Raw genomic sequence first — 25619 nt, forward strand, 5'->3', positions numbered from 1 at the left:
TCAACGTATGTCCTCTATAAAATTTGTGCTTTGAGGAAGTCGAGATGTATATATCGTTAGAATACAAATAGAAAAGTCACTCGATCCGGGGAGGAGAGGGGAAGGAATAAAAATTAATTTCGCATCAATTGATCTTAGAGTTGACTTCAAAAGTTCGTGAAAATGCTTCTCTCTTTCACACAGAGAACTTAAATAGTTTTTTTTGTTTTTTTAGAAGGTACTTAATACAGTCGTAATGAGTTCAGCGTTTTTTTTTTTTTTTTTTTTTTTTTTTTTTTTTTTTTTTTTTTTTTTTTTTTTTTTTTTTTTTTTTTTTTTTTTTTCATTTTTTACGTGAGGAGATCTTTAATTCTCATCAATATCTGTGGAAATATCTCAATCTCTCCCACAATTCTATAAAGTTAAGGATCACAATATATCCGTTAATCTGTAAACAGTTATCTCGTAGTTATTGTTAATGACATTAGCTGACATTAATCTCACATATATGGTTTATATTTATATATATATTTTTTCTATGGTTTTTTTGTTTTTGTTTTTTTTTTGTTTTTTCGTTTAAGTGTATCTCTCATATGCGCTATGTATTGTTATGCAGATACAGTATTGTCTATCAACGATGTTATGGTCTCTACAATTCTTTTTTTTTTTTTTTCTGGGACAAAAGGTCGGAAACAACACACTGCACAGTAATATACCTTTTTGTCGAATTGCAATACATTGCGTTTTCAATTAGCGGTTATGTGTATGCCATATGTGCGATAGAAAAGTTCACAACCATACATACATTTTTTGTATTAGAAAAAAAGAAAGAAAGAAAGAAAGAAAGAAAAGAGACAACTGTATAAAAAAAGAAATACTTTCCAAATTGCGCTCTCTTTGAGGATGATTACAAGGAAAGATGGAGTGTGGATAGAACACTTTTTATTTGCGAAAGTGGTCGCAATCGAAAAGAAGTAAACGAAACCAAAAAATTCTATCTACATTTAAATTCAACATTGCATGTTGTTTTTTCTTAACTAAATATAAATAGAAATGTGTAAAATAAATAGATATATATATATATATATATATATATATATATATTAATTTCTGTAAATTTTCAAATTTCATAAGCTTTATTAGGAGTATCCTCAATAAATTTTAACACGTAATACACACCATATACGCGTTATAACTAAAATAAAATCTTTAATAATAATAAGTTTCTCTCATTGTAACGTAATCGATTTAAAAAAAAATATATGTACAACTAAAAAAATGCTACGTCAAAGCAAAACAAATAAAACAAATCACAGATTTCAATACAATTTATATATTGGGTAACAGCGGGAATTGTTTTAAATAGAAATTAAATGAAAATATTATTTGGAAAGTATATCTCTCTGATTCCTCTTAAAGCTAACAGATCTCTTATTGCAGGTATGAAATTCAGAAGCAAAAAAGATCGACAAATGATTATATCTTCTCGTGGAATTCTTGTTGAGACGAACTAATGTTCTGACGTGTCGCTACAGGCATTCAATAAAGCGGAATATTAATTAGACAGAAAGAAAAATCTAAATGCCTCACTTTGTACATGAAGTGAAAAGAGGTATTTGACAGGTTGTTGTTGCAACGAATGCCGGTAGTAACATGGGGAAAAAATTAATTCGAGTTTTTTATTTTGCAAATTGCAAAATTCATCGATTTTTGTCATCTTCTAACGTTATGTAATACGGCGATAACAAATATCAAAAAGTCTTGATATCAAATCTCTTTCGACTCGTATTTCAATTCCAATATATAATTTAAATAAAAAAAAAAACTAAGTGACTTAGCAAAAACTTAACACATGTATATGTACATATAAATCTTATGCGCGCGCACACACACACACACACACACACACATGCACACGCACCACGGATTTGTAATAATAAAAAATTTTATATAAATATAAAATAATATTTTTTTCAATATATATTAGAATTGTGTGTTTCTCTCTCTCTCTCTCTCTCCCTCTCTCTCTCTCTTTCTCTCTCTCTCTCGCATATCCACAATATCTTATGTATATAAGACTAACTTGAAACAATCAAATATGTTTAATCGATAATTATATAAATTTGATAAAGATAATCGTACTTTGGCATTCCGATAGAATCAATCAATATTAAAATTATCAATAAATAAAATTAATGCAACGATCGTTGCTTACAATACAGATATAAATAATATCACGATTGCGTTAAATTCCCATTGTCGTAAACGATGCTGGGTGCGAATCGCGCGTTTAGCTCGCGCGTTCAAAGAAAAAAGAATGTTCTCTCGTTCTCTGTGTTGTTCTCACGCGTGTAAAAGAAATTGATAAACTTAAAAACGTCAATAAACATAAATTATTTACAATTTGCTCTAAATAATAACGATTTATATATAAGACCTCGTGCTTGGTTGTATTAAGTGTTACTCTCAGCAATGTTAGTTTGAGATCGCAATGACGAATAACAGCCCTGACAGACTCTAACCGGTTTCAATATACCGAGCCTGGATATCTTTGACTCGAAACGGCTGCATCTGTGTGAGAGAGAATCAACATTGGCTAAATGCACGAAGACCATTTTTTTTTTTTTTTTTTTTTTCTATAGACAAATATAACAATTCTCCTTAACTCTTACCTCGAACAGAACACTTGTCCACAGTTGCGACAATGATGTTTTCTCTCGTATAGATTGAATCTGACGCCACAACCGACGCAGGAGTCCGCCCCCTCGTCTTTGAGCCAATGATCGGCGACCGTGCGTCCGGGTTGTTCGCACACACTCCATGAAAATACTCTACCACGCGCATCACCCACATACACTGTTCTGTGATCTCTGTAAATCAAAGTGGAACACGGTGATCAGTATTTGAAGCGTGTCTTACAAAGTAAATAAAATTAAATGTGTGTGTGTATATAAGATGAACACTTTTCATACCTAGACACTGCTAAAGCGGTTATAGATGCAGGTTCGGCGTTGTCCTTACGATCGTAGGCAGTATGCATGGTTAGTTTACTGCGAAATACCAATTGCCTTTGCCACTTGAAACCGTCTCGCAAAATGTTTTGCGGATTTATCTTTCGCGGTTTCGTGTCGACTTCGGTGACCATGACGAAACTGTCGGTCAAACTGGTGTCACTTTTGCTAGCTCTCAGCGCTCCCTCGGAATCACCCGGATTGCTCGTAGACTCGCTGTAAAACAGTGTTCAACAACAAACATTCGAACATCGTAGACTTTGTGTATATATAAATTTCTGTTCGACGATACCTGGTTTGCGTGCCCTCGCTGTCGGCGCGTCCACCGCCCTCGCTCTTTCGAAACATCGGATTTCCGCGACTCTTTCTACGTAGTACGACCATGGACGCGTGATTATTCTGCGGCGAAGGTTTGTTGTTAGAACCGTTACTCGATTCGTTATCGGAACACTCCTCCTTTTCCTCGTGAAGCCTCGAAGCTTCTTTGGCATTTTCCGCCTCTGAGAGACTGCTTTCAGATCCACTTTTCATAAGCACACCTTGAAAACAAGAGACACAAAGTTCTTAACCGCATTCGGTAATTCGTACTGACGTATGGAAAACAATAATCAGTTTATCGTCTTACCTGATCCCTCGGCAGATACGCTCATTTGTTTGACCAATTCCTTAACTCTCTTCATCGTCGTTTCGGTTTGAGTTTCTTCGATGCTCGGTTTTTCGTTCTTCTCTTTGGCAGTCGCCACTTCTTCGGGTTTCTCTTCCTCAGCAGGCACTTGCACGTAATCCATCGACCACATCTGTGCAAGCAAAATTATCGCATCAAGAATAAACTGAGGTAGCGGACCTTTTATGAGAATCATATGAACGTCGCATCTTACACGAGCAACGCCGTCGGTGGAACCGGTCATGATGACATTCTGGGAGTCCCATTCGTGAGTCTGACTGAAAGCTACGCAGAGTATTTGTTGCATTCTGTCGGCGCGACCAACGCACGTGTTCACGCTCGCCAATTCCTCCCCGTTGATGCTCCACACATGTAACCACGTAGCCGCGCATGTAGCTATGTCACCCTATGGATAAGTAAATGTTTCAAATAAAACTCTTCGTGCACTATGTCTTTTTGTGAGAACACATCTTTGTTATTTAAAATATAATAAAACTACCGTTAATTCATTTATGGCTACTGCGGCAACTGGTCCCGCATGGCCCCTGAGTTGGCGCACGAACAAGCAACGGGACAAGTCCCATATTATCGCCGTGCCGTCTCGCGATCCAGACACGATGACGTTGTACGCGGGACTGGATGACAAACACGTGACCGCATCGGTGTGTCCGTACAGACACTGTTTTATAGAGAGTTGCCGCTTGGAATATTCCCAAACAGTCACGACCTGCGCCGTTGTCAATATTGATCAAGATTGTCTTACCGATGTGTTATTTGTGTTCACATTCTGTCGTAGACAAAATACTTACAGAACTAGTGCCAGCTGTAACTATCAGTTTGGAAGACGGACAAACGCACGCTACTATCTCTCCGCTACTTTGCATCATAGCCTCGCAAACGAAAATTGCTTTTTCGCTGTCGTAGTTTCCTATTCTAAGCGAGTGATCAGCAAATCCCCATGCGACGTACTTGTTGTAAGAAGGAGGAATGAGCGTCTTGTTCTGTTCGACCGCTAGCACAGCTTTATCGACGTGCAATATCTGTCCAACGGGACCCTTTAATTCTGCGAACGAGTATAAGTTGAATGTTTTTAAAAGCGCGTAGAATATATATTGAAAAACATGAACAAACGAAGCGAACCTTTGATGGGTTGCAGCGAAGGTTTTAAATTATCGAGATTATGGAAGAACAATTTGTCAGACGTGGTGATGCTCAGTCCGGGGGTGATGGGTCCAGGATCTATAACGCTGGTCCTCTGTGTCATTTTCTTCGCTGGATGCGGCTTCTTGAACAATTGTTTCGGTATTTGACCGAAATTGTTGATAAAACCGATGGTCGCGTTCTTTTTCAACGGATCGTCGATGCTACAAGAGAGATGTGATTAGAAAATACAACAACAACAAAGTTTATGCAACTGAACAAAATTGATCGCGTGTGAACTAACTTGTAGATGTCGACATTGCCCTCGTAAAATAAGTGATGGAACACATTGACGGCTTCGACAGCCGCTGGTCCGTTTTGTTTGCACCCGAATATCAAATCGATCCACTGGTGAAGATGCTGCGACACGTAATCGCACTCCAATGCCAGTCTATGAACACGAATAAATTCGCGAGGATCCTGCTTCGCCCAAGGTGGAAGAACGATATCACCGAGTTGAACACCGCTTTGTTTGGAACCTTTTTGGGAATAAATCGACACGTGACAATGATAAAAACAAAAAGATAAATACATCATTCAAAGAGACATTTACCTAAATCGAAGTGATTTGAATTGATGAGAAATTCCGGGAGATAAAAAAACTCCGGAATGAGTTCCTTCACGTCTGCCATGTTGTGTTTCGAAGCGGACAGCCACGCTTCTTTAACGCTGTTGAACATTCTATCGGCTAAGTCAAAATGGCCACCCTGCGAACAATTTCAATCTCAATTATGTGCGAAAACGAAAGATTTCGCGCGAAGACGATGACGGTTTCACGCGCGTACGAACCTGTAATCTGAGAAAATGTTGCGTGAACGGTTCCATTCTCACCAGATACGAACACACTATCATCGCTGACGAGTAGTGGGTGCCGTAATGATAAGGAGGAGTCTCTCCGTGCGGATCATCCCACTCTTTGTATCTTAATGCGCAACAGAAATCATCATTTTAGAACATCCTTTTCGCGTTAGACGGAAGATCTCATTTATAAATACGTGTGTATTGAAATTTGTCTGCACACCTTTTCTTAAATTGCAACAGTCGTTCTGGGCTTTGCGCGCCCATGGGTTTGCCAAAATCTCTGAACGTTAACGGATCCGTGAGATCGAGTTCTTCGCTGTCGTAATCGGCCAAGATCCATGGGAATATCGGGTATTGCATGAGATCATTGTAACTACGACCCGCCAAAGTGTTCAAATGCATCAGGTATTGAAAATTCGATATTTCTCCCCGCTACGTGTAAAAATATAATTCGTTATTTCGTGTTGAAGACTGTAATCTATATATTTCTGAGTCTATTTGTCTCTCTCGTGTTACTATACAACTACTAACCACCCATCGTTGAGTCACCGATGTTTCTCCTATGAGGTTCGAGAGTAAACCAGTGGCCTGCTCGACATTCGCCGTTCGTCTCTGACCAGCCACGGACTGCTGCGCGTTGTCAGCAATCGCGGTGGCGAACGTCATGAATCTCTGATAGACTTTGTTTCTCACTTTTCGCGGAAACGCCAACAAGTAATTCCTACCATCCCCGCTGAACACCTCGAGCGCCATGGGTTGCAGCAGGTATCGTCTCTTGTGCACTTCTCTTCACGAATAATACGAAGTTTCGCGTAAGTAAACCTGGTTTCGCTTTTATTCAAAATAAAAGTGAACTCGAAAAATTATACCTGATATCCTCATAATTGAACTTGGAACACTGTCTCATCGCTCTTGACCTTCTGGGAGATCCCGGCGACGGTAAGATCGGCTCGTAAGCCTCCGGCAAACTCTCTATGTCTCTTATCTCCCTGGACTTCGACAATGTAAACCCGTCGATCACATAAAAATGTTCCTTCCCGAATAGGAGTATACCCTCGGTCGTGTCCAAACCTTGTATTCTCGCGCATCTGAACATGTGACTTATCTGAAACAAAGAACAATCGGGAAAAATATAAAACAAGACAACTACTCGTGCAATATCGTGAATAATCACTTATGTGAACGCACCTTCTCGTGTTCTTCGAGTAGACGTAATAAAGTCTGATTGTCTGGGACAGTTTGGTTGGTCTCCTCTTCCTGTTCGTTATCCTCGGGCGCCTCGTCCGGCTCGCTCGCGTGACGTTCCAGCGTGCATGGAACCATCGGTGGCTCGCTCTCGGTGGACGTTTCATTGACGTTAAGCGGCATTTCGTCTATAACGGGATCTCGTTCGCGATCGAACATTCCCGACGAGTTGCCAAGCTGCTTTAGATAGTACTCTTTGCTATCCATGCTCGTCGCTACTTTATACTTGTGTTGTTTCTGCACACATACAATAGATCAATGTGTATCACGGCTGTGTGTCTGCGAGAGGTTTTCATGTTTTCCGATTGTCTCGAAAATGCACTTACGTTATCGGGATGTTCCAGTTCAGGCCGATACGGGTAATGTATATAAAAGAGTTCGTTCTTCATCATCTTCTTTCGCATTCTGCACGGCCCTTCGGTCATGTCCAACATCCACTTGTCAAGCTGAGTGGGCGTTGGAGGTCCCCACAGGCCGCGTTCTCTGGTCAATTCCGTCTCGGTTTGCAACCACTCCTGCAAAACGGATTGAAAGAGATAATTCTTTGGTGCAATCGAAAAATAAAATTATTAAACAAAAAAATTTTCATCGGGCAGATTTTCTTACTTGATACACGTAACGCTGAGTGTGCAGATTAGTTTGTTGATGCTGCAAACGTCTCACCGCGGCAAGTTCTCTGACCAGCGCTACGTGCTGCTCCGTCCATCGAGCAACGGTGTTTTGATGTAGCCTAAGTTTTACGCGTACAGACTCTTCCTTTCGCACTTTCGTTCGACTCGCTAATCTCGTCAATCCTCCGGTCACTTTCTGAATTTTCTGCAATTGTTTTGTATATACGTCACACGTGTGTTCAAATAGAAAAAAAAAAAAAAACTAAGCCAAATAGTGCAATTTCTTTCTTGGCTTCTAACGATTAGACATCGGTCTGTGTAACTGTTTTTTTTTTTTTTTTTTGACATACCGACTGGATTTGATTGTGAAGTTCCCAAGGAACTCTGTACGATGCTCTTCTTTCCGAAACCACGTAATTCAACCAATGCTTCGACGCGGCCTCGTGAACCAGCTCTCTCACGACCGACAATTCCGGAGCTCGTTCATTGCCCACAGGTGGGGGTAGAGTCACTTTGAAAACCTCCTCTATCGCGGGCTTCTTACAAACATACAACTCCTCCCAGACTCTCGTCGCGGCGACGACCATTAAATTGTGTCCCTGATGAGATGTTAGTCTTTCGTCGCTGGATTCCACTTGCGGATTAACGTGCCAGGTTGTTTTCATGTTGGTGTCCAACATGATTTTTATATCAGCCGTCAGTTGCAACAGGCAATACGTTAAACAACCGATGAAATCCAATTCGTGATTACCGGCACCAAACACTAATAATCTACAAAACAAACAATTGTAACAATGGAAATTCATGCGCGCGCACAGAATTCATCAAAAATGAACACATGACTACCTATGAGTAGTAAGCTTATGTAACGCCTCTAACACGGCCATTTGATCGGCAATGGAATCGGTTGCACGTGACAATAAGAATAAAATTGTTCTGTTCAGGCAGTGATGAAGACCTTCCATGCTAACGGCACCTGATCGCCTTTTCGCTTGGCCAATCAACTTCACAATAAAGTCAAACACTTCGTGCGGGTCTTTCGTCAGAGCACCTAGACATAACGAGAAGTCAACGTAATGTTATTCATTAGTTTTTGATTTTTTTGAATTAACTCAAGATGCATTAGATTTTTAAATGTCCCACCTTGCCATAATTTGTCCACTATTCTGGCCGCCACGTAGCACACGTTGGTAGTTATATTATTGGCCGATCCACCGGGAACGACAGGCAACGCAGCCTGTTCTCCGATCAATACATCCGCGGCTAACAAATGTTCCATCAGTATAGACAACACTTCCGTTTGATAACGCGTTTGCTGTCCTGTCGATGCGTGTTCCGGCCACGCTTCCAAGACGAGATCAATCGCCGGCGACTTTGTCGTTACCGGTAACGAAAGCGAATCGACAACGATCACTTTAAAAAAGTCCATCACAAATTTCTTTGCCGGATGATTCGTCAGTCCAACGTCTTTCGACGGCGATCTCACTAATACTGGTTCCTGCTGCAATTAATGTTTAAAAAATGTGTTTTCTAGTTAAAAATCCACAAAATATATTTATATTACAATAAAATTTTTTTTTATTTACAATTTAATGTGTGACGGTTGTGTTACTTGAGATTTGTTTGTTCTGAAAAATTACAAAATAGAGAAAAAATATTTCGTAAATTACCTCGTCAGCTGGGGTACTAGCACCACTACTGTCTTGACTAGAACTCGCAGGTTTCGGAAACAGGGTCCCAGCTAAGGCACCCAGAACTTCCGCGGACATAAAGACTTGCATAAAATCGGTGAAATTGCGATACAGGAAGAATAGGAATTGTATTATTGTCACAGGATAATCATTCAACCACGCCGGTAACGTTTCTGTGCTACTGTGGAAAAAGAAGTAAAATTTTATTATTACCGAATGTTTATTTTAAAACGTGTAATGTGTGAGAAAACATATTGTGTGATCTAGTATACCATCAACTTACTTGTTCGAGTGATTATTCAGCATGGTTCGCACCATAGCGAGTAACGTGACCATTGCCTCGGGACAAAGATTGATTTTACTAGCGAAGGACGACAGCGTGTGATTTGCCGGTACTCCGAACATGAAATTCCAAATGTTGTCCAAATCGAGCTGTCGAGTACATAAGTACATGACATCGGTGCGAAATAATAAATGAGTGTAATTTTTAGCACATTGATTCGTTGGAATATAAGCCAATCTCAATCAATAGTTGGATGCTTGCATATTTCACCTTGGAATCGGTGGGTAACAACTTCACTGGCTGTCCCATCATGAGAGCTATGAAGAGAAAATAGAGTTCCGGAACGAGATCGATATGTTGCGGCAGCAACCAACCCAAATGCTGAAACCCTGGTACGTGAAGTCCAGGTGGTTTGATGTCACCAATTGACATTTGTTGATGACAACCTGCGTTGTCGAAGACACAACCGTAATCGTCACGAATTTGATACTGGCAAATATGTAATACAGTTCAAAAGTATTTTACCAAGTGCTAGTGCCATGTTGTTGTGATCGGTATGCCGCAGCCAACCGCCGTCGCTCGTTCCTTCTTTGAATTTTTGCAAAATTGATTGCACCGAACATACCGCCACGAGTATACGTAAGCCCCAGATAACAGTAGTACTATGAAGACCCGACTGGAGGAACAACAATATCCAATCTAGGCCCAAAACTTTGGCTACTTCTTCGCACATACTGCAAGAGTAGGATCGCAATGTTTACCGATCGGCTTGCGTGTTGGCGTAATACCGAGAAAAAACTGTTCATGTGATTACTTACTTTACATTAACTTTGGTTCCATTAAACAACAATGAATGTAAAAGCTGTAAACAACGATTACGCAAAAGTATACTTTCTCCCTCTCCGTCCTTACTTCCCTCTCCTTCTCTGAGAACTAGGTGTTTTTCCGAACATAGCGGTAATGTAGCTACGATAAATTGTCCGAACCTTAACAAAGAAAACGGGCAGTTACGCGGAAAATCGATAAGATATATTTAATATTTAATTAATTGTACAAGCACGCGAGAGAATTGCTCACCACAATAAGTCAGCTTGTCGTGGTTGGCTCAACAATATACTAAGAAGTGCCAGAAGGATCTGTCTGGTGCTACCTAGTTTCACGTCATTTAAAATATGCAATAATTTATGCACTAATTGTAAATCCCTCATCAATCGTAAATTAGTCCGTTTTTCACTGGATTCCGCTATTAGTTCATACAAATGTTCGAGGAGAGATCTAAGCAATTCTCCAGGTGCTTCGTGCCAAACCTGAAACGATAAGTTATTTTTCTCAGAAATGGCCAATATATTTCGTTTCAATCACGTAACTCATTATAAAAGTTTTGTCTACACTTACCTGCAGGTCACACAAAAGGTCGTTAAACGCTACAACGTTAGGAATTGCACTGGTTTCTCGACCACTGTCCACTGTCCCCACGAGACTGAACGTTAAGTGCAATATGTGGCTGTTCAGAAGAGGACACTTCCTTCTTAACAACATAGCCAAAGTTTGATATCCCCTTCTGCGATCCATCTCCTGTTGGGCCGCTTGGTTGGATCTCACTACACAAACTAGTGCCTTTACAGCCGCGTACAAAGATTCTACATCTTGGGCCATAGCTATTAAACCTGTGAAACAGATTTGAAAAATCGTCTTTTAATCTCGCTTCACGTTATCAAAGATCGACGTAATAAATTTTCATTATTTTATTCTTTCTCATACCTAATAACACTGAACATCCTCCTACATTGTCGATCATAGTAGCAACTGGTTTAGGACTAAACACACGAACGCCAAGGTAACCAACAACTACACCACCTAATGCTCTGGCTGGGCCGCTGAGGTGTCCAGCGGAATTATGAAGAACTCTGATGGGTGTAGCGTTCTCGTGGGACGACATGCCGAGCTGTTTGGCAATTGACTTATTATCAGCTCGGCTGTAAACTTTTCTAATTTTAGCTAAGGTTAATTGTGACATAGCTTTTGCATTCAGTCCGAACACGACTTTTTCCTCAGCCACGAGAGCTGTTAAAGGTTCAGGTCCTGAAACAACACACACATGTTTGTATTAATATCTATAATTGTTTATAGAATTATAGTTGTTTTTATATCTATTTTGGCACACAGTACCACTTAATTGCGGAGCTTGCAAGCTTCCCATGTAATGCGGTCCCAATTTAAACAAAGTCGCAATGTTTTGAGAATTAAACACTTCCTCCACCAAGTGGCACGGTCCTTGTTTCCACGTTAATCTGGAATATCTGCGCCAGCACGGCGGCGTGCCGATGTAACCGTAAACTGGAGAAGCCATAGTTAAGTTAGCTGCTCCACCTCCGGGAACTTGCGTGATGTAATGAAGCTGAAAGTGAAAGATCGCGATAACGTGAGTTGTGAAAGATCTATTAACATAATTTCAATGAGATGGTTACCTTCTGACTGTGAATATGTTGTCCATCTAGATATAAGGAGAAGCTGGAGTTTTTAAGCACTGCCCGATTTAGTACAATAGCGATGTGATGCCATTGTCCCTCATGGAGCAAGTCGGGACACCAAACTCGGGCGCCACATTCACCTGTTCCGTCAGGCTCCCATTCACCTGTGTCTAAGCGCACATTAAATTGCCATCGTGTCATTTTTTTCATCTCGATAATGTACAAGTACAGCACAACAATACTCACTTTGCGGAATCGGTGTCTCCAGAGTGGAGACGATGATAGCTTTATCTCTAGCGCTAAGAACAGCAGTCAGGCAAATTAAATCTCTCGCGGATTGTGGGGTACGCACTAAAGTGAGTAATCTTACGCAATGGGGATCTGTTCTAGGATCGCTAAATTTGTCAACGCATATCCATGTACTGTATGTTAAGCCGGTCTGTGGTGGGAATAATCTATCGCCTGAAAATAAAATTCTTTCTGATGCAATCACATCTTACACACATACGCAACGTATATGTATTTACCTGATCCAATTCCTCCCAGTACACTATTGTCTGCAGACACAACGGTAGGTGGTGTGGTGCTTTGAGGAGCAACGCTCGGTAGATACAGACACGCAAATCCCTCAGCGCTCATATCTAGTTCCACAAAAGGTGGTAAAGTGCACGAACCGTGAGCCCTGAAGTCTTTGGGTGTCGTCATCGACACCAATGTCTTAATTCGCGTTAGAGGAACTGGTCCTCCCCTAGGCTTGTTCGGCTCGATATCGTCCAACGAAATGCAACACAACGGATCGCCCAAACGTAGAAATTCTCTAGAAAAAAAAAAAACAAAAAAAAAAAGATTAAATCGTGAATACTGACAATTTACGTGTATAAATTTCTTTGATACTTTCTTCTCGTTTGTACTTTAATCTCACCTTAGATCTCTCGGTTCCAACGATTGCGCCGCAAGTCTTTCTATGATGTATTGCAGAGGTTGGTGAAGCGGATGCGTCTCATCTTGCAGAGCGATTCTACCCACAGATAACAATTCTCCAGCCATACCGGATTCACACATCACTTGCTGATTTCTCTCTGATCGCACCAAGCTCTTGATGATCTCCGCCACGTACAATTGTAACGCCAGTGCCATTTGCGGATTGCTCGGTTCGGATATAGAGGGAAGTAAATGGAGCATTCCGACTACTATGCCAGGATGAACTACAATTGGCTCGGGTGCGGGTGGGCTGAGGTTTAAGGAATTTATAATACATCTCTTGCCACTTCCGGGAGAATCGAATGACTTGTTTTGCTGAAAATTACAGTCTGATCAATCGCGATACATCTTCATTAATTTAACACAAAGAACGTTGATAATCGAATCAAAAACTACCTCCGAACTATTTTGTTTATGACTTGGAGATCTTATTCCTACGTTAGCCAAATTCGGTTTGTCGAATGAATCGAGCGCCACGTCGTAAAGCAAACGCAGCAGCAAACAGGCGTATCCTAATGTTTTTGGCATATCGTCCGGAAATACCGGTTCTAACACGTTCCCGGTAAATAATGACACCAGCATGTTGTGATAATTCATAGTTGGTATCGTATCCGTCTCGGTGATTTTTGTTTGTGTCGAAAAACAACCAAGAAGACGTAAAGTATCACACAAACTCGATTGGCAGATCTACAAGTTTAGTTTTAACACAACAAATAACAAGAGAAACAATGTGTAATTATTACAACAAATGATTTGTGTACCTCGTGATGAAAGAATTTTGCGTTTGCTGGTTCAAATCGCATGGCGGTGCTTATGGTATAAAATACTATATGTAGTAAAATTAGTAATTGGCTTTCGTCCTGCATAGTTCTCTGCGCGTCGTTATACGGTTCGTTCTTTTCCAGTCTTTGCGGTCCCAATTGACCTTCCAAAGACACCAAGACCGACATTACGTAAACGAAGCCCCCGACTTTTCGGAAAACCGTCCTTGTTCTGTGCGACTCTCGCAAACATGCTAGCAAAGACTGAAAAACGTTCCACATTAGCGAGTCCACTTTGTGAAGATGAAAACACAAAGCGAGATGAGAAAAACTCACTTTTAATATATGTGTCTTTAGAATCAATGCGTTAGGAGGTGCCGAATGCATAACTCCCAACAGCGTAGCCATGTCGTCATCGCCACCCGCGCTGAGTATCAATTCTCTTACAATACCAAGCGCTTGATACCGACAATCTACATAGGGCACTAGATTATGAGCGCAACGTGCGCCGCCGCATTCCCTAAAGACATTCGCGTTTTGAACATTACTCGCTAATAACGTTGTTAAAGCCTCCATTACTAAGGCACCCAATCTTTCATCCTCAGGGCATATTGTGTATTCTAAAAAATCAGATCGAGCAATTAAAAAAAAAAATAAGACCGACAGTAAAAACTAACATGACACAGATCGATCAATTAAATTTTTAATTGAAATTAAATTACCTAATCCTTGATCTATCGCAGCTTGCTTATCTTTAAGCAATGTCGCGTACCGATGAAGACAAGTCACAAAAACTTCCAGCAAACCAACCTCTCTATAAACATCTTTAAATATAGTGTTGTGTCTGTAAACGGGCACACAATTTTTACTTAGAATATAACATTCTTCCATAATCTAATTGTAAGATAAAAAAAAAACTTGCTCTCCGTTAGAAATCTCTCGATATTACCTGAGTATATTTTGAAGTGTTTCCATACACGTAATACTGCAAGAAACTGAATTGTTTGTTTTCAGCAAAATGGATAGAGATATGAGCTCTTTACACGGAACGAAATTAAGGTGGAAAACTATGAATTCCAACAGCTGAAAGAATTTCTCTTGTATCTCCGGATTTTTCAAATGAATCTTCTCGGCAAACTGTGACAAAGTGTTTTGTCCCTCGAGGATAAAATAATTCGCATTGTCACTGTGATACACGCTAGATATCGCGTCTAGTATGGTGCAGCACAGAAGCGGAGAATTAGATTTCACGAATACAGATTGCAACACTTGAAACGCGTGAATATTTCTGACGCTTCCACCTGTGAACACAAAGAATTGCATTTATTCTCATTTCACATGTACGTATTCAATTTATATATATATATAACAACTTATTAGTACAATTACCTCTGTTGCTGGGCTGTGGCAAGGTGAATCCAAGCATTTGAAATAAAGAACCCATACTAGCTTGACTTGGTTTTAACTCTGTATGGCCGCACATCGTTAGTGATGCTAACATTAGGACCAAGTTTCGGATAGCATCTTGTGCTTCCGCCCTATTATCTTGCTCTAATCTCGACGGAGCGTGTCTGCGGATATGTTTTCCGTTTTGCATCAATGCGCGACAACAATTTAATCAATCACTTCTCAATAATTATGGGATTTACTTACTTCAACAGAAACTCGGACAAAAAAATATAACCTTGACAAGCACGAAAGTCATCCAGCAACGTTTGGGAAACGTCGCTGGAATCCTTCAGGAAACAGAACACTGTTACAAACATTTCTACAACTTCTAATGGTGCCAGCTCAGGTACACGTTGCATATTATCTATACAGAGTGCTATGCATCCTTTATCTACAAGATAACGTCAGGATGTTAGATGAACAATATCGTTTGGATTGTTCACACGAATATGACAAAAATTTGATAAACGTTCTTACTATGAATATAGGCAACTACATTCTGTGTAAGACCATGTCGTGACAATGTCATCAAAACTTCGGCGGCACTTTTACGCCACATAATATTATACTGCGGACACCAACTGGTTATTGCTGAGAATAATAAGGTCAGATCATCTTTACGAGCGAGTTCTTCTGCGGGATACGGATGACTACATAATCTTACCAACAACTGTGAAGAGCAAGAAAAAAAATTAAAATCCGCGTCACGAGAAACAGATGTTTGAAGAAAATTATACGCATGTGTGGACAATTTTTTCTTTATCACCTGAACAAATATTTTTTGTAATAGTATCCTACGTTCTCTAGGAGTGAATTCACTATTGGCATCTGTAATGTCAGCGTCTTCCTCATTCATCTCGGGTAGATCGAAGAACAAATATAAACATTTCACCAAAGTTGACGGAACCGAGGCAGCGGTCATGGCCTGCAAGTGGGAAAACAATTGGATAATAGAAATATTGTGGAAAACGTCGCAACGGCCGTTGCCCAATCACCGATAAAATTCAAACTCACTTGTATCAGAGAAGTATCACCCGCCGCCAGCAGATTCAACGCCGACAACAACATCCAACCGTTGCTCGACTCTTCGCTGTTCTCGATCTCTAAAAACTTTACAATGGCACAACTCGCCGTCTCGGTGCTCTGGTTGCTCGCTCTTCTCCTGATCTCAGATACCATCAGTCTTGATACTTGCTGCGTGAATACCAAAATGTCCCAGAATTTTTCATTCATATCTCCCGACGGACTAGACCCGAATACCTGAAAAAAAAAATCAAAAAGTGCTCTTATTGCAGTTGCGTTGTGAGAGAAATAATAAAGGAGAACTGAAACACACACGATTGAAACACTCGCATAGAAACACTAGAAGAAGATCAAGATTGTGTTTTTTTTTTCTCTACCTTGCAAAACAATGGCAACATGTTGTACAATTTGTCGTCACGTTCGGCATCAGAGAGAGGATGTGGCGGGTGGGTGTATTCGGAAAATAGTTTCTTGAGATGCATAAGCCCCAGAGCGGTGTGTTGAGGATTCGTACCTCCCGCACAATCGTCTAAACTACCGGTACTGCTTGAACCCATACCTCCGACACTGGTGCCCCCTCGTAATTTGCGCATTATGTTCATACTTAAAATTTGCTGAAAATTAAACATCCCTTAGTTTACAATTTTTTTTTTTTTATTTATTACAAGAGTATTTTCATTGAAGTGTGTGTGTGTTTATATAAAAAGTGTTTATTCAATTATCACTATTATCAATATGTGTTTATTTAATTATCTCTATGTCATTCCTAATGATTCGGATCATAAAATTATTCTCTCTCAACCGCGAGCGTTAAACAAAACTCAATTAAAAAATTAGATCTTTTTTTTTTTTTTTTTAATCACTACAAGTTCACAAAAAATTATTAAACACACAATCGCGATATGTGCCTGACGTGTGTGCCGTGCGAGAGAATTGTATCAAAAATAAACAATATAAACTCTCTCACTCTCTCTCACTCTCTCTCACTCACTCCAAGAGGGTGAGAGGGTGAGATAGAAAGAGAGAATCGGATCAATACAAAAACTAATCAATATGAATAAGCTATTTTAATGAATCGAGACGTAAAAGTCAACGTGCTTAAAAAAAAAAAACCCGAACGACGCAAAATGAAAGACACATACGTTCGTTCGTACGCACACACACACGCGCGCGCGCGCGCGCGTACACATAGAGACAGCACAGCCACGCACAGCCGTACACGTTAACGCAAATCAAGCGTCAAAAAAACACACTGATTTAAATACTTAAAACAATCGGCAAGCGGAGGTGAGAACACGCGGCGTGTAACAGCAGTACATGATCTCAACGGTGAACCATCAGCAATTACGTTCGGACACTTGTCGGCATTGACATGATCGCGGATGATGATGTTAACAGATCGAGCAGCGTGGAGCGCGTGAAAATGGCACGACTTTGCGCGAAACGGGCAACGGTCTCGCCATATCGGTCGTCGAATTGGGCGCTCGGCGCCCAACAACGAGTTTTTGACAGTTCCGAGTTTCTACTCGGCGGTCAACGCGGCGTAGATCAACGGCAGCGCCGAGAGCATCTGGTATATATTTACGTCCGTGTCCGCGACTCCGATCTCAAAATGTCAAATTGACGAGATGTCAGCCGCGCCGCGATCTCACACTACTACTAACACTACTGGTTCGTCCGCGCGCAGCGCACACATACACACACACAGACACACACGCACGCATACTCACACGTCGCGAAACCGCCCATGAATGTCAACCGAGGAATAACATCCTCTGACTGAGATTACACGCATCGCCGATCGCACGCACGGATAAACCGGAAGATTTTTTTACCTGGAACGCGCCGCCAGCTTGGGAAATTCTACGCTCTCTGTCGGCAAATCGTCATGTCGGTACGCACGGGCACGAGAGACTCGGTAAAATACTCGAGTGGCAGCGGCCATCTTCGGTATTTGACAGTTGTACGGCGGCCAAACGCGCGATACGTCAATAAGACGGTCATGTGATCCGCGTTGCCGATCCACGCCGCTCTTCCCTCGTTTTTTAAAGGCCAGTTGTGTTTTTGTTCGAAAACGAGGAGGAGGCGTAATGACAGGCGGCCTCATTGACGGAGACTCGGCGATTGAGAAAACTTATTGGATAGCCAACGTCATTGGTGACGTAAACCGCGAGCGTTTACGCGCCGTTTCCGCCGCAAAAACATCGTTCACCGGTGATCGACTAGTTCTCGACTAGATAAAAAAAAAAAAAAAAAAAAAAAAAAAAAAAGACTCATCTCTAGAGAAGGTAATTTTCCAGACCGATCTTGCGCGTCCACGATGCTGGAAATCGGAGTCTAAAATCGAAGAAATCGACCAATCGCGTTGGAACAGTTGCGGCCAAATTGACCGACGCGATTGGTCAAGTTTCTCTCAAAGTCGAGTGAAAACTCTGTCGGAATTGCGATAGAACTACTTTTGCGTATTTGTATTTGTTATGTATTTTCGTAGCTAGATCGCGCTCTATTTTTGCTGTATTATTCTGTTGTTAGGACTGTTAGGATATGACAGATCTTGTTCCTGTTTCGCGAATTGTTGCGGTTGTACCGGGAAAACCCCCTATCTGGGTTTTATCTTTCATTCCAACCGAGTTACCATGAAATTGTGTTGCAAATGTTATTGTAACGTTGCGTCTTGTTGCAGTTTGGTCTCGTAATTTTTTCGTTTAAATCAAAAGCGTGCGGAGTCACTACATGTAGCACCAAGATACCTGTTGTGCCAAACTCTGGACTGTTTCGCATTTTTGGCTGTGTGTATATTACGTGTTTTTTTTTTTTTTTTTACCTGTGAAGTATATATACAAAATGTCAGATGTGGAAATGACAATTGACGAACCGTTGTCCCCGGATTTATTCTCAGACGCAATGGAGGAAGTACTGGACACCCCCAATGTCAATTCAACTGGTAAGAATTTGTTGCAGTTTTTCTTTAATTTCTTTGTTACTTTGTTTGCGATGATATCAATGTTTTTTTTTTACAATGAAGCTAGTTCCATGTCTATTGGTCCTAACGAGCCAGAGCCTTCCGTACCTGAATGGAAATGCATGAGTTTGGAAGAAATAAACAAAGGTCTTGGCGTGTACGATTTTCAAGAGCATCCACCAATTGTTGCTTCTTCTTGTCACACTGTGCTGTTCATGGTACAATTTTACACAAACATAATAATAGTATTGTTCAAATTGTTCAAACACAATGTTTTGGTAGAAAAGACAACAATTACATTCTTGATTACGTTTTTTTAAATCACACATTCGTATCTTTTCCTGATCGCGTAGTTGCCATTACCTACTAACGGACCGCTGAAACCATATCCAACGCATCAAATTGACAAGTGGAGTCAAGATTACGTACGAATGCCTTATTCCGCGCATAGTTTATATCCAATAAAACAGGTATGTATTCACATATACAAACTATATCAGTAAGATCTCGAGTTTAGGAAGAGAAAACATTTGGAATATTTATTATTTTTAGGAAGGTAAAAAAAATTCCTACAGAAACAGATGGGAAGTTATTCAGGAAGCTTTACTCAGGAACATAATTACCAGCCAACAGTTGGAAAGTGCTATACTGTCGTACAATGATTACACACAGCGCTGGAATTTTGCAGCGCTTCATCATTTCTTTTCAGAGGTATGTCGTGCCCAATGCTATTTGACACACGTAATTCTAATTAACAAATTTATATTTTATAGTTAACACTTAACGTTTTGTATTTTTTTTTTTTTTTTTTTTTTTTCAATCTCTCCTTAATGAAGGTTATGGAAGTGGAAGAGACAAACCTTTTTTTCGAAACCTTACTGCCAAAACTGGTCCAACTTGCTTTGCAACTTCCTGTGCTGTTAACTGGCGCAGTGCCTCTATTGAAACGTCACACCAACGGCTCTATCAGCTTAAGTCAGCTTCAAGTAGCATCGTTGTTGGCAAACGCATTTTTCTGTACATTTCCTAGACGAAATTCCAGACAACTGGAATATGTGTTATTTCCTGATATTAATTTCAACAGGTAATGCCTTGAGTAATTTTAAAATTTAAATTTTTGTTGTTTATTATAGAGATGTTAAAATTATACTTGAAATTTTTCTCTTATCGTCTTTTTCTCTTGATTATATATTCCAGATTGTTTGCAGCTTTTACCAAAAAGAGACGTGGGCGAAGTGAGTCAGTCATAGAGAAAATCAAATGTATTCTTCATTACTTTAGAAGAGTAACATCTAAAGGTACGAAGCCGCGAGTACTTTTACACATACAGAACAGTATTTTCATCAGTCCGATCTTATATTTGAGATCATTTCAAAATTCATTAAAAAAAAAAAAAAATACAAGTCGGTAGCAACAGATCGATGAAGATGACTATTTTCAAAATGAGATCCGTCTGTGAGAATATCGGGTGTAAAAAAAACCTTTCGATTTTATTTTATTTTATTTTTTTACTATTTGAACACGTAGCCTGAGTGTGATGTTGATACATTGTGACTTTTACGTAGAGCAGCACCCGAAGGTGTAATAACAATTGAAAGACGTTACATTCCCCCGGAAAATTGTCCAAAGTGGGACGCGCTTCGTCAGAAATTGCCACCGTTGCATATAACGAGTAAAGGTACAATTGAAAATGAAGGAGCCGGAATGCTCCAAATGGATTTTGCAAACAGGTAAGCTTTACTGTAACTAACTTGCGCTAATCTGAGTTAAATACAAGTAATTACTATAATAAATATTTATTAACATTCTCTCTCCGTTTTGATTCGTATTGAATAGATACATCGGTGGGGGCGTGCTAGGTTTCGGTTGTGTGCAAGAAGAAATTCGGTTCGTCATATGTCCGGAACTTCTAGTCACTATGTTGGTTACGGAAGAATTAGACAAGACAGAGGCGCTCATCGTCAGTGGCGTCGAGCGTTACAGCAAATACGAAGGTTACGGTAACACTTTCAAGTGGACAGGCAACTTTATCGACGATACACCAAGGGACAGTAGCGGCAGACGTATGACATCTATCGTTGCCATTGACGCCCTTTTTTTCAAACAACCTCAATTGCAATTCAAAACAGATAACATAATCCGTGAACTTAATAAGGTATTGTATATTTCACTGGCATTCAGTAACGCTGTAATTATTGAAACTAATTGTTTTTAAGTCTTCAAAAGTGATAAATTATTATTGTAATTTTTTCACAGGCGTATGTCGGATTCGCTCGACCCAATGCTCAAACTAATCTGCCCGCAATCGCGACAGGAAACTGGGGATGTGGAGTGTACCGTGGGAATCCAAAATTGAAGGTGTTGATACAGTTGATGGCGGCGGGAATTTCATCACGATCTGTGGTTTATTTCACTTTCGGAAACACAGAATTGAGAGATGATGTGGCGACCATGTACACGCATCTGGTTCAACATGATATCGACATAGGTAATTTATTTAATTTGTATTCGTTTTGATACACACATATGAAAATTTATAAATTATTACATTTGCACGCGTTCTGCACAGGACGACTTTATTCAATATTATTGGAGTATCAGCGAGAACCTGCTTCTTCGGATTTTTATTGTTTCTTATACAACAGAAGTAGGATAAAATCGTTGAGCAATCATTTCCCTGCAAAATCGCAAAGTCCGTTGGCGAGTTTACGCAAGAAGAATGAAATCGCGACTCCAAACAAAAATGTCGATAACAAGCGTTATCATTGTTCGAAAGATAAGAAAAAGGAAACGAAGGAAGAACAAATCATTAATTGGCTCGAGAGTTGCGATGACGACAACAGCAGCGATAACGCTACACTGAACACGGGGAATCTTTGCGATGACAAAATCACAATTCCGAACAAAGGAACGAACGATCGTAAAACCGCACAGTACAGTGATATAGAAAACAATCATTTTATAAACACTTACATCGTTGAGGAAGAAAACAAAACAAGCAAATTAACAGATAAGTCAGACAACAACGTGAACCTCTTGACCTTGGAAGATTCGACTGCTCCAAGTACCACTCCGGATCAAGACGTTCCGAAGAAAATGAGATCCGAATTGTTGGAATCTACGGTTTCGAATGACAGTAAATCTGTAAAAAAACACTCCCTGGAATTGTGTAAACAAAACTCACTCTCGAAAAAAAGTGGCCAAAAAAAAATCTCTGACTTTTTTCAACGAATATCTTAAGAAAACTATTCCAATATCAATTAGCTCACTTAATATTATTATACTTGTAAACACATATTGTGTACCATTTTGAACTGATTTGAAAGGTGAAATAATAATATTCGTAATTACTCTGTTGAGTAATGAGTTCTTAATTTAAAACAAAATTAGAAAAGATAAAATATGAAAATTATTCTTGGAATGGTGCAGTCTCATACTGACAAAGAAGGTGAGAAATGCTCACTTTTTCATCCACAAAAATGTAAAAAACTGTTAAAATTGTATACAAATGTACAAAATGTACCATGTACTTGAAAATTGTATTATATAACTTTTTTTTTGAAAAACAATAAAAAAATTGAAAACGGTTCTTTGTAAAGAAGTCGCCGGCAATGTTTCCTCACCTCAAACCTGTTTTTTTTGCGATATTGGTGTTTTTGTGTTGTCTTTCGTGAGAATTGTTATTAAAGCAAAGTTTATATTTGTTTCTACTAGAAAAAGCGTGTGCAAATAATCAGAATCGATTCTATCGATCTTGCCTCTTTTCCGCGACGTTGATAAAAATGTAACTAAAGTCAAGTGACAGGAAAGAGTAGAAAAACAACACGTGAAAATAACGTGACTGTGAAATTTATATTATATATAACATTAAATAATACATATTATACATATAATTTATTATATATTTATAATATTATACTTTATATTGTATTATATGTATTATATACATACTACAGTAATGTCACTGACCTCGGCCGCGCGACTTTGGCGGGGTCACNCATTGACCTCGGCCGCGCGGCCTTGGCGGGGTCATTGACCTCGGCCGCGCGGCCTTGGTGGGGGGGGTCACTGACCCGGGCGCGCGGCCTTGGTGGGGGAGGGTCACTGACCCGGGCGCGCGGCCTTGGTGGGGGAGGGTCACTGACCCGGGCGCGCGGCCTTGGTGGGGGGGTTCAATGACCTCGGTCACGCGACTGCGGTAGAGTCACTGACCTCGGCCGCGCGACCGCGGCGGTGTTACTGACTTCGGTCACGTGATTACGGTATATATATATATAATATATATATATACATATATGCGTATGTGTGTATATTATATATAGATATAGAATATTACATATAATATATATAATATTCTCTTTTTTACCCTTTTCCCTGTCACGCGTAACTTTAGTCACATGTTGGTTTTCCACTTCTCTCTCTCACTATTTTTTAAGTTTGATTTTCATGCGTTATTTCTGACATTTCTCATATGTGTATTATATGGTTTATAAGACGTATGTACTATCTGTCATCGCGGTAACAGGTTGTGTTCACTGCCAACACGTTAAATAAAAATAACAATAGCGTGCGCCTGTGTTGTGTTAGTTTTTAATAAAAAGAATCTTCAACGTTGATTTTTCCCACCGTACTTTGTAAAATCGGATTGTGAGCCGACCTTTAAGATGATCTGCGAGAACGGAATATGAATTTCCTTTTATGAACACAGGTTTTCACCGAGCGATGCGCGATAAACATAAACACTCTTTAAAAAACGTAAATACACTTTACGATCTCAGAAAAATGAAGACATTTATCGCCTAATGACACACGCGAGCGAACTTGGAAAATTAAATTGTGCGAGAAATTTTTCTCACTTCCCGACGAAAATACGAACTACATGAGCCGCGTTGTATATTGACAGGTTACGTTTTTGCCGTGGAAAAGAAGAAAGAGAAAACTCGAGTCTTTCTGCACGTTCAGAATGACTTTGCCAGGTATTGGTGTATTTGGCACGGGGAGTATCGTAAGAATTATCATACCCTTTCTGAGAGAGAAGGGTTTCAAAATTGAAGCTATATGGGGTCGCACACTGGCGGAAGTCTCCAAAGTGGCGAGCGATCTCGAAATACCTTTTCACACCAGTCGCATCGACGACGTTCTTCTGAGGAAGGACGTGGATCTGATCTTCATAATGTGTTCGCCGAGCTTACATTCGCAGATCGCTGTCAAAGCGCTAGGTATAGGCAAGCACGTTGTGTGCGACAAACCCGCGGGCTTGAGCCAAAGAGAGGCCTTGAAGATGGTACGAGCTGCGCAGTATTACCCCTCGCTGATCAGCATAGTCAATCACAGTCTGAGGTTTCTGCCAGCTTTCGTGCACATGAAGAAGGCGCTCGAAGATAATTATCTAGGTGGGCCGGTAACAGTTATCGAAGTACGGGTACACATGGGAAGTTTGTTGCACAACGGTAAGACACATAGGAAAAATCAACATTGGAGACAACTTTTTTTCTGATTAAGTTTTCCATGTAAAAACTAATTTTTTTTCTTTAGGTTACGACTGGTTGTGCGATGATACAATGGGTGGAGGAATTTTAGCACTGGTGGGCAGTCATGTCATAGACTTGATTTTCCATTTGATGGGACAACGAGCTGCGAGGGTGCACGCCGTAGTGAGAACATTTACTCAAACGACCAAGCACATCAATGGTATCAGGCATGTCACATCGCCGGATTTCTGTAGTTTTCAAATGGAGTTGAGCAACGGGACCTTGGTGACGGCCACTCTGAGCAATCACCTGCAGGGACAGCTGTCCCAGGAAGTATTGATATGCGGCGGTGGGAATCACTTGGTTGTGCGTGGCGGAGACTTGTCCGGGTGTCGCAACGGACAGGAAGAAATCCTGTATCAAGATCCAGATGACTTGCAAGGAATATCCCTGTCCCTCGCCGACTCCATTCCGAAGCCTTATATCAAGGGACTCAGAAAGATGATCGCCGCTTTGAGAGAGGCCTTTCAGTCGGTGGAAGATAAGAGAGGTTGGATCAAGGAACCGGTGTTCTCCGCTTCCACATTCGAGGACGGCCTGTACGTACAGGCGGTTATCGACGCGTTGCGTCAAAGCAATAAACAGCGTGAATGGGTCAAAGTTAACATTCTGACGGAAGAACCAGATCCGAATCCATTGCTGAGCGCCGCTGTCAGAGCTACTGCGATTTCGATATAAAAGAACGTTTGCTCCATGCAAACCGATTATTGCTTACTGACAAAAGATCTGCTGATTCTGTTATATACTCGAGAAGAGTTTTTTTTATACACAAAGCAGTTGTGAGCAATATTTTTTAGGCAACTCTCGTAGTAGATTTTTTTTTATCTGTCATTTAAGTAACTTATGATGTATATTTATATTATATTTATATTAGCACTTAATTCATGTAAAAAGATTGTGTACATATAATTCGTTTCTATTTTATATTTTGTATTGTATATCTGTCCTATTTATAT

The 25619-nt window shown here is 40.2% G+C and overlaps 3 protein-coding genes across 6 annotated transcripts; 2 read left to right on the plus strand and 1 right to left on the minus strand.

The window, feature by feature from the left end:
- Nucleotides 1–1972: 1972 nt before the first annotated feature.
- On the minus strand, nt 1973–18435 carry LOC109852144 (WD repeat and FYVE domain-containing protein 3). Of its 4 annotated transcripts, none has more exons than XM_020423024.1 (46): nt 18006–18435; nt 16548–16784; nt 16162–16407; nt 15914–16072; nt 15625–15817; nt 15352–15538; nt 15088–15269; nt 14648–14999; nt 14421–14542; nt 14035–14318; nt 13699–13962; nt 13334–13624; nt 12879–13252; nt 12484–12773; nt 12203–12418; nt 11954–12126; nt 11655–11883; nt 11247–11567; nt 10881–11152; nt 10563–10792; nt 10304–10471; nt 10011–10219; nt 9756–9931; nt 9486–9634; nt 9182–9380; nt 8655–9012; nt 8358–8562; nt 7862–8282; nt 7507–7716; nt 7227–7415; nt 6844–7137; nt 6525–6760; nt 6187–6442; nt 5876–6087; nt 5644–5776; nt 5408–5561; nt 5099–5333; nt 4795–5018; nt 4464–4717; nt 4154–4381; nt 3869–4060; nt 3616–3787; nt 3283–3529; nt 2952–3206; nt 2652–2849; nt 1973–2550 (listed from the first exon to the last, which is right to left on the minus strand). In XM_020423024.1, the coding sequence occupies exons 2-46, from the start codon at nt 16770–16772 to the stop codon at nt 2433–2435; spliced, it is 10302 nt and encodes a 3433-aa protein (XP_020278613.1). In that variant the 5' UTR covers nt 16773–16784; nt 18006–18435; the 3' UTR covers nt 1973–2432. The 4 variants fall into 4 exon arrangements, with proteins under 4 accessions (XP_020278613.1, XP_020278614.1, XP_020278610.1 ...); XM_020423025.1 differs by having other exon boundaries at nt 8655–9009; nt 9182–9383; XM_020423021.1 differs by having other exon boundaries at nt 9182–9383.
- Nucleotides 18436–18439: 4 nt separating this feature from the next.
- Nucleotides 18440–22713, plus strand: LOC109852145 (poly(ADP-ribose) glycohydrolase-like). Its single transcript, XM_020423026.1, has 11 exons — nt 18440–18458; nt 18854–19114; nt 19196–19350; nt 19486–19602; nt 19685–19843; nt 19969–20216; nt 20330–20430; nt 20703–20862; nt 20969–21287; nt 21389–21620; nt 21702–22713. The coding sequence occupies exons 2-11, from the start codon at nt 19015–19017 to the stop codon at nt 22370–22372; spliced, it is 2262 nt and encodes a 753-aa protein (XP_020278615.1). The 5' UTR covers nt 18440–18458; nt 18854–19014; the 3' UTR covers nt 22373–22713.
- A 1079-nt stretch (nt 22714–23792) lies between these two features.
- LOC109852062 (glucose-fructose oxidoreductase domain-containing protein 1) lies at nt 23793–25543 on the plus strand. Its single transcript, XM_020422879.1, has 2 exons — nt 23793–24582; nt 24668–25543. Exons 1-2 carry the CDS (start codon nt 24096–24098, stop codon nt 25339–25341), a joined length of 1161 nt encoding a protein of 386 aa, XP_020278468.1. The 5' UTR covers nt 23793–24095; the 3' UTR covers nt 25342–25543.
- Nucleotides 25544–25619: the final 76 nt, after the last annotated feature.

This window comes from Pseudomyrmex gracilis, unplaced genomic scaffold, assembly GCF_002006095.1.
Source record: "Pseudomyrmex gracilis isolate BER0280 unplaced genomic scaffold, ASM200609v1 scaffold_24, whole genome shotgun sequence".
Taxonomy (NCBI): Eukaryota; Metazoa; Arthropoda; class Insecta; order Hymenoptera; family Formicidae; genus Pseudomyrmex; species Pseudomyrmex gracilis.

Coding starts and splice junctions, on each gene's coding strand:
- LOC109852144 (XM_020423021.1), bottom strand. CDS start 16,772: ATGAACATAATGCGCAAATTACGAGGGGGCACCAGTGTCGGAGGTATG. Junction 14,543..14,647: donor ACACTTCAAAATATACTCAG/GTAATATCGAGA, acceptor GCCCGTTTACAG/ACACAACACTATATTTAAAG. Junction 4,718..4,794: donor TTCGCTGCAACCCATCAAAG/GTTCGCTTCGTT, acceptor ACTCGTTCGCAG/AATTAAAGGGTCCCGTTGGA.
- LOC109852062 (XM_020422879.1), top strand. CDS start 24,096: ATGACTTTGCCAGGTATTGGTGTATTTGGCACGGGGAGTATCGTAAGA. Junction 24,583..24,667: donor GGGAAGTTTGTTGCACAACG/GTAAGACACATA, acceptor TTTTTTCTTTAG/GTTACGACTGGTTGTGCGAT.
- LOC109852145 (XM_020423026.1), top strand. CDS start 19,015: ATGTCAGATGTGGAAATGACAATTGACGAACCGTTGTCCCCGGATTTA. Junction 19,844..19,968: donor TTCATCATTTCTTTTCAGAG/GTATGTCGTGCC, acceptor TCCTTAATGAAG/GTTATGGAAGTGGAAGAGAC. Junction 20,863..20,968: donor CAAATGGATTTTGCAAACAG/GTAAGCTTTACT, acceptor CGTATTGAATAG/ATACATCGGTGGGGGCGTGC.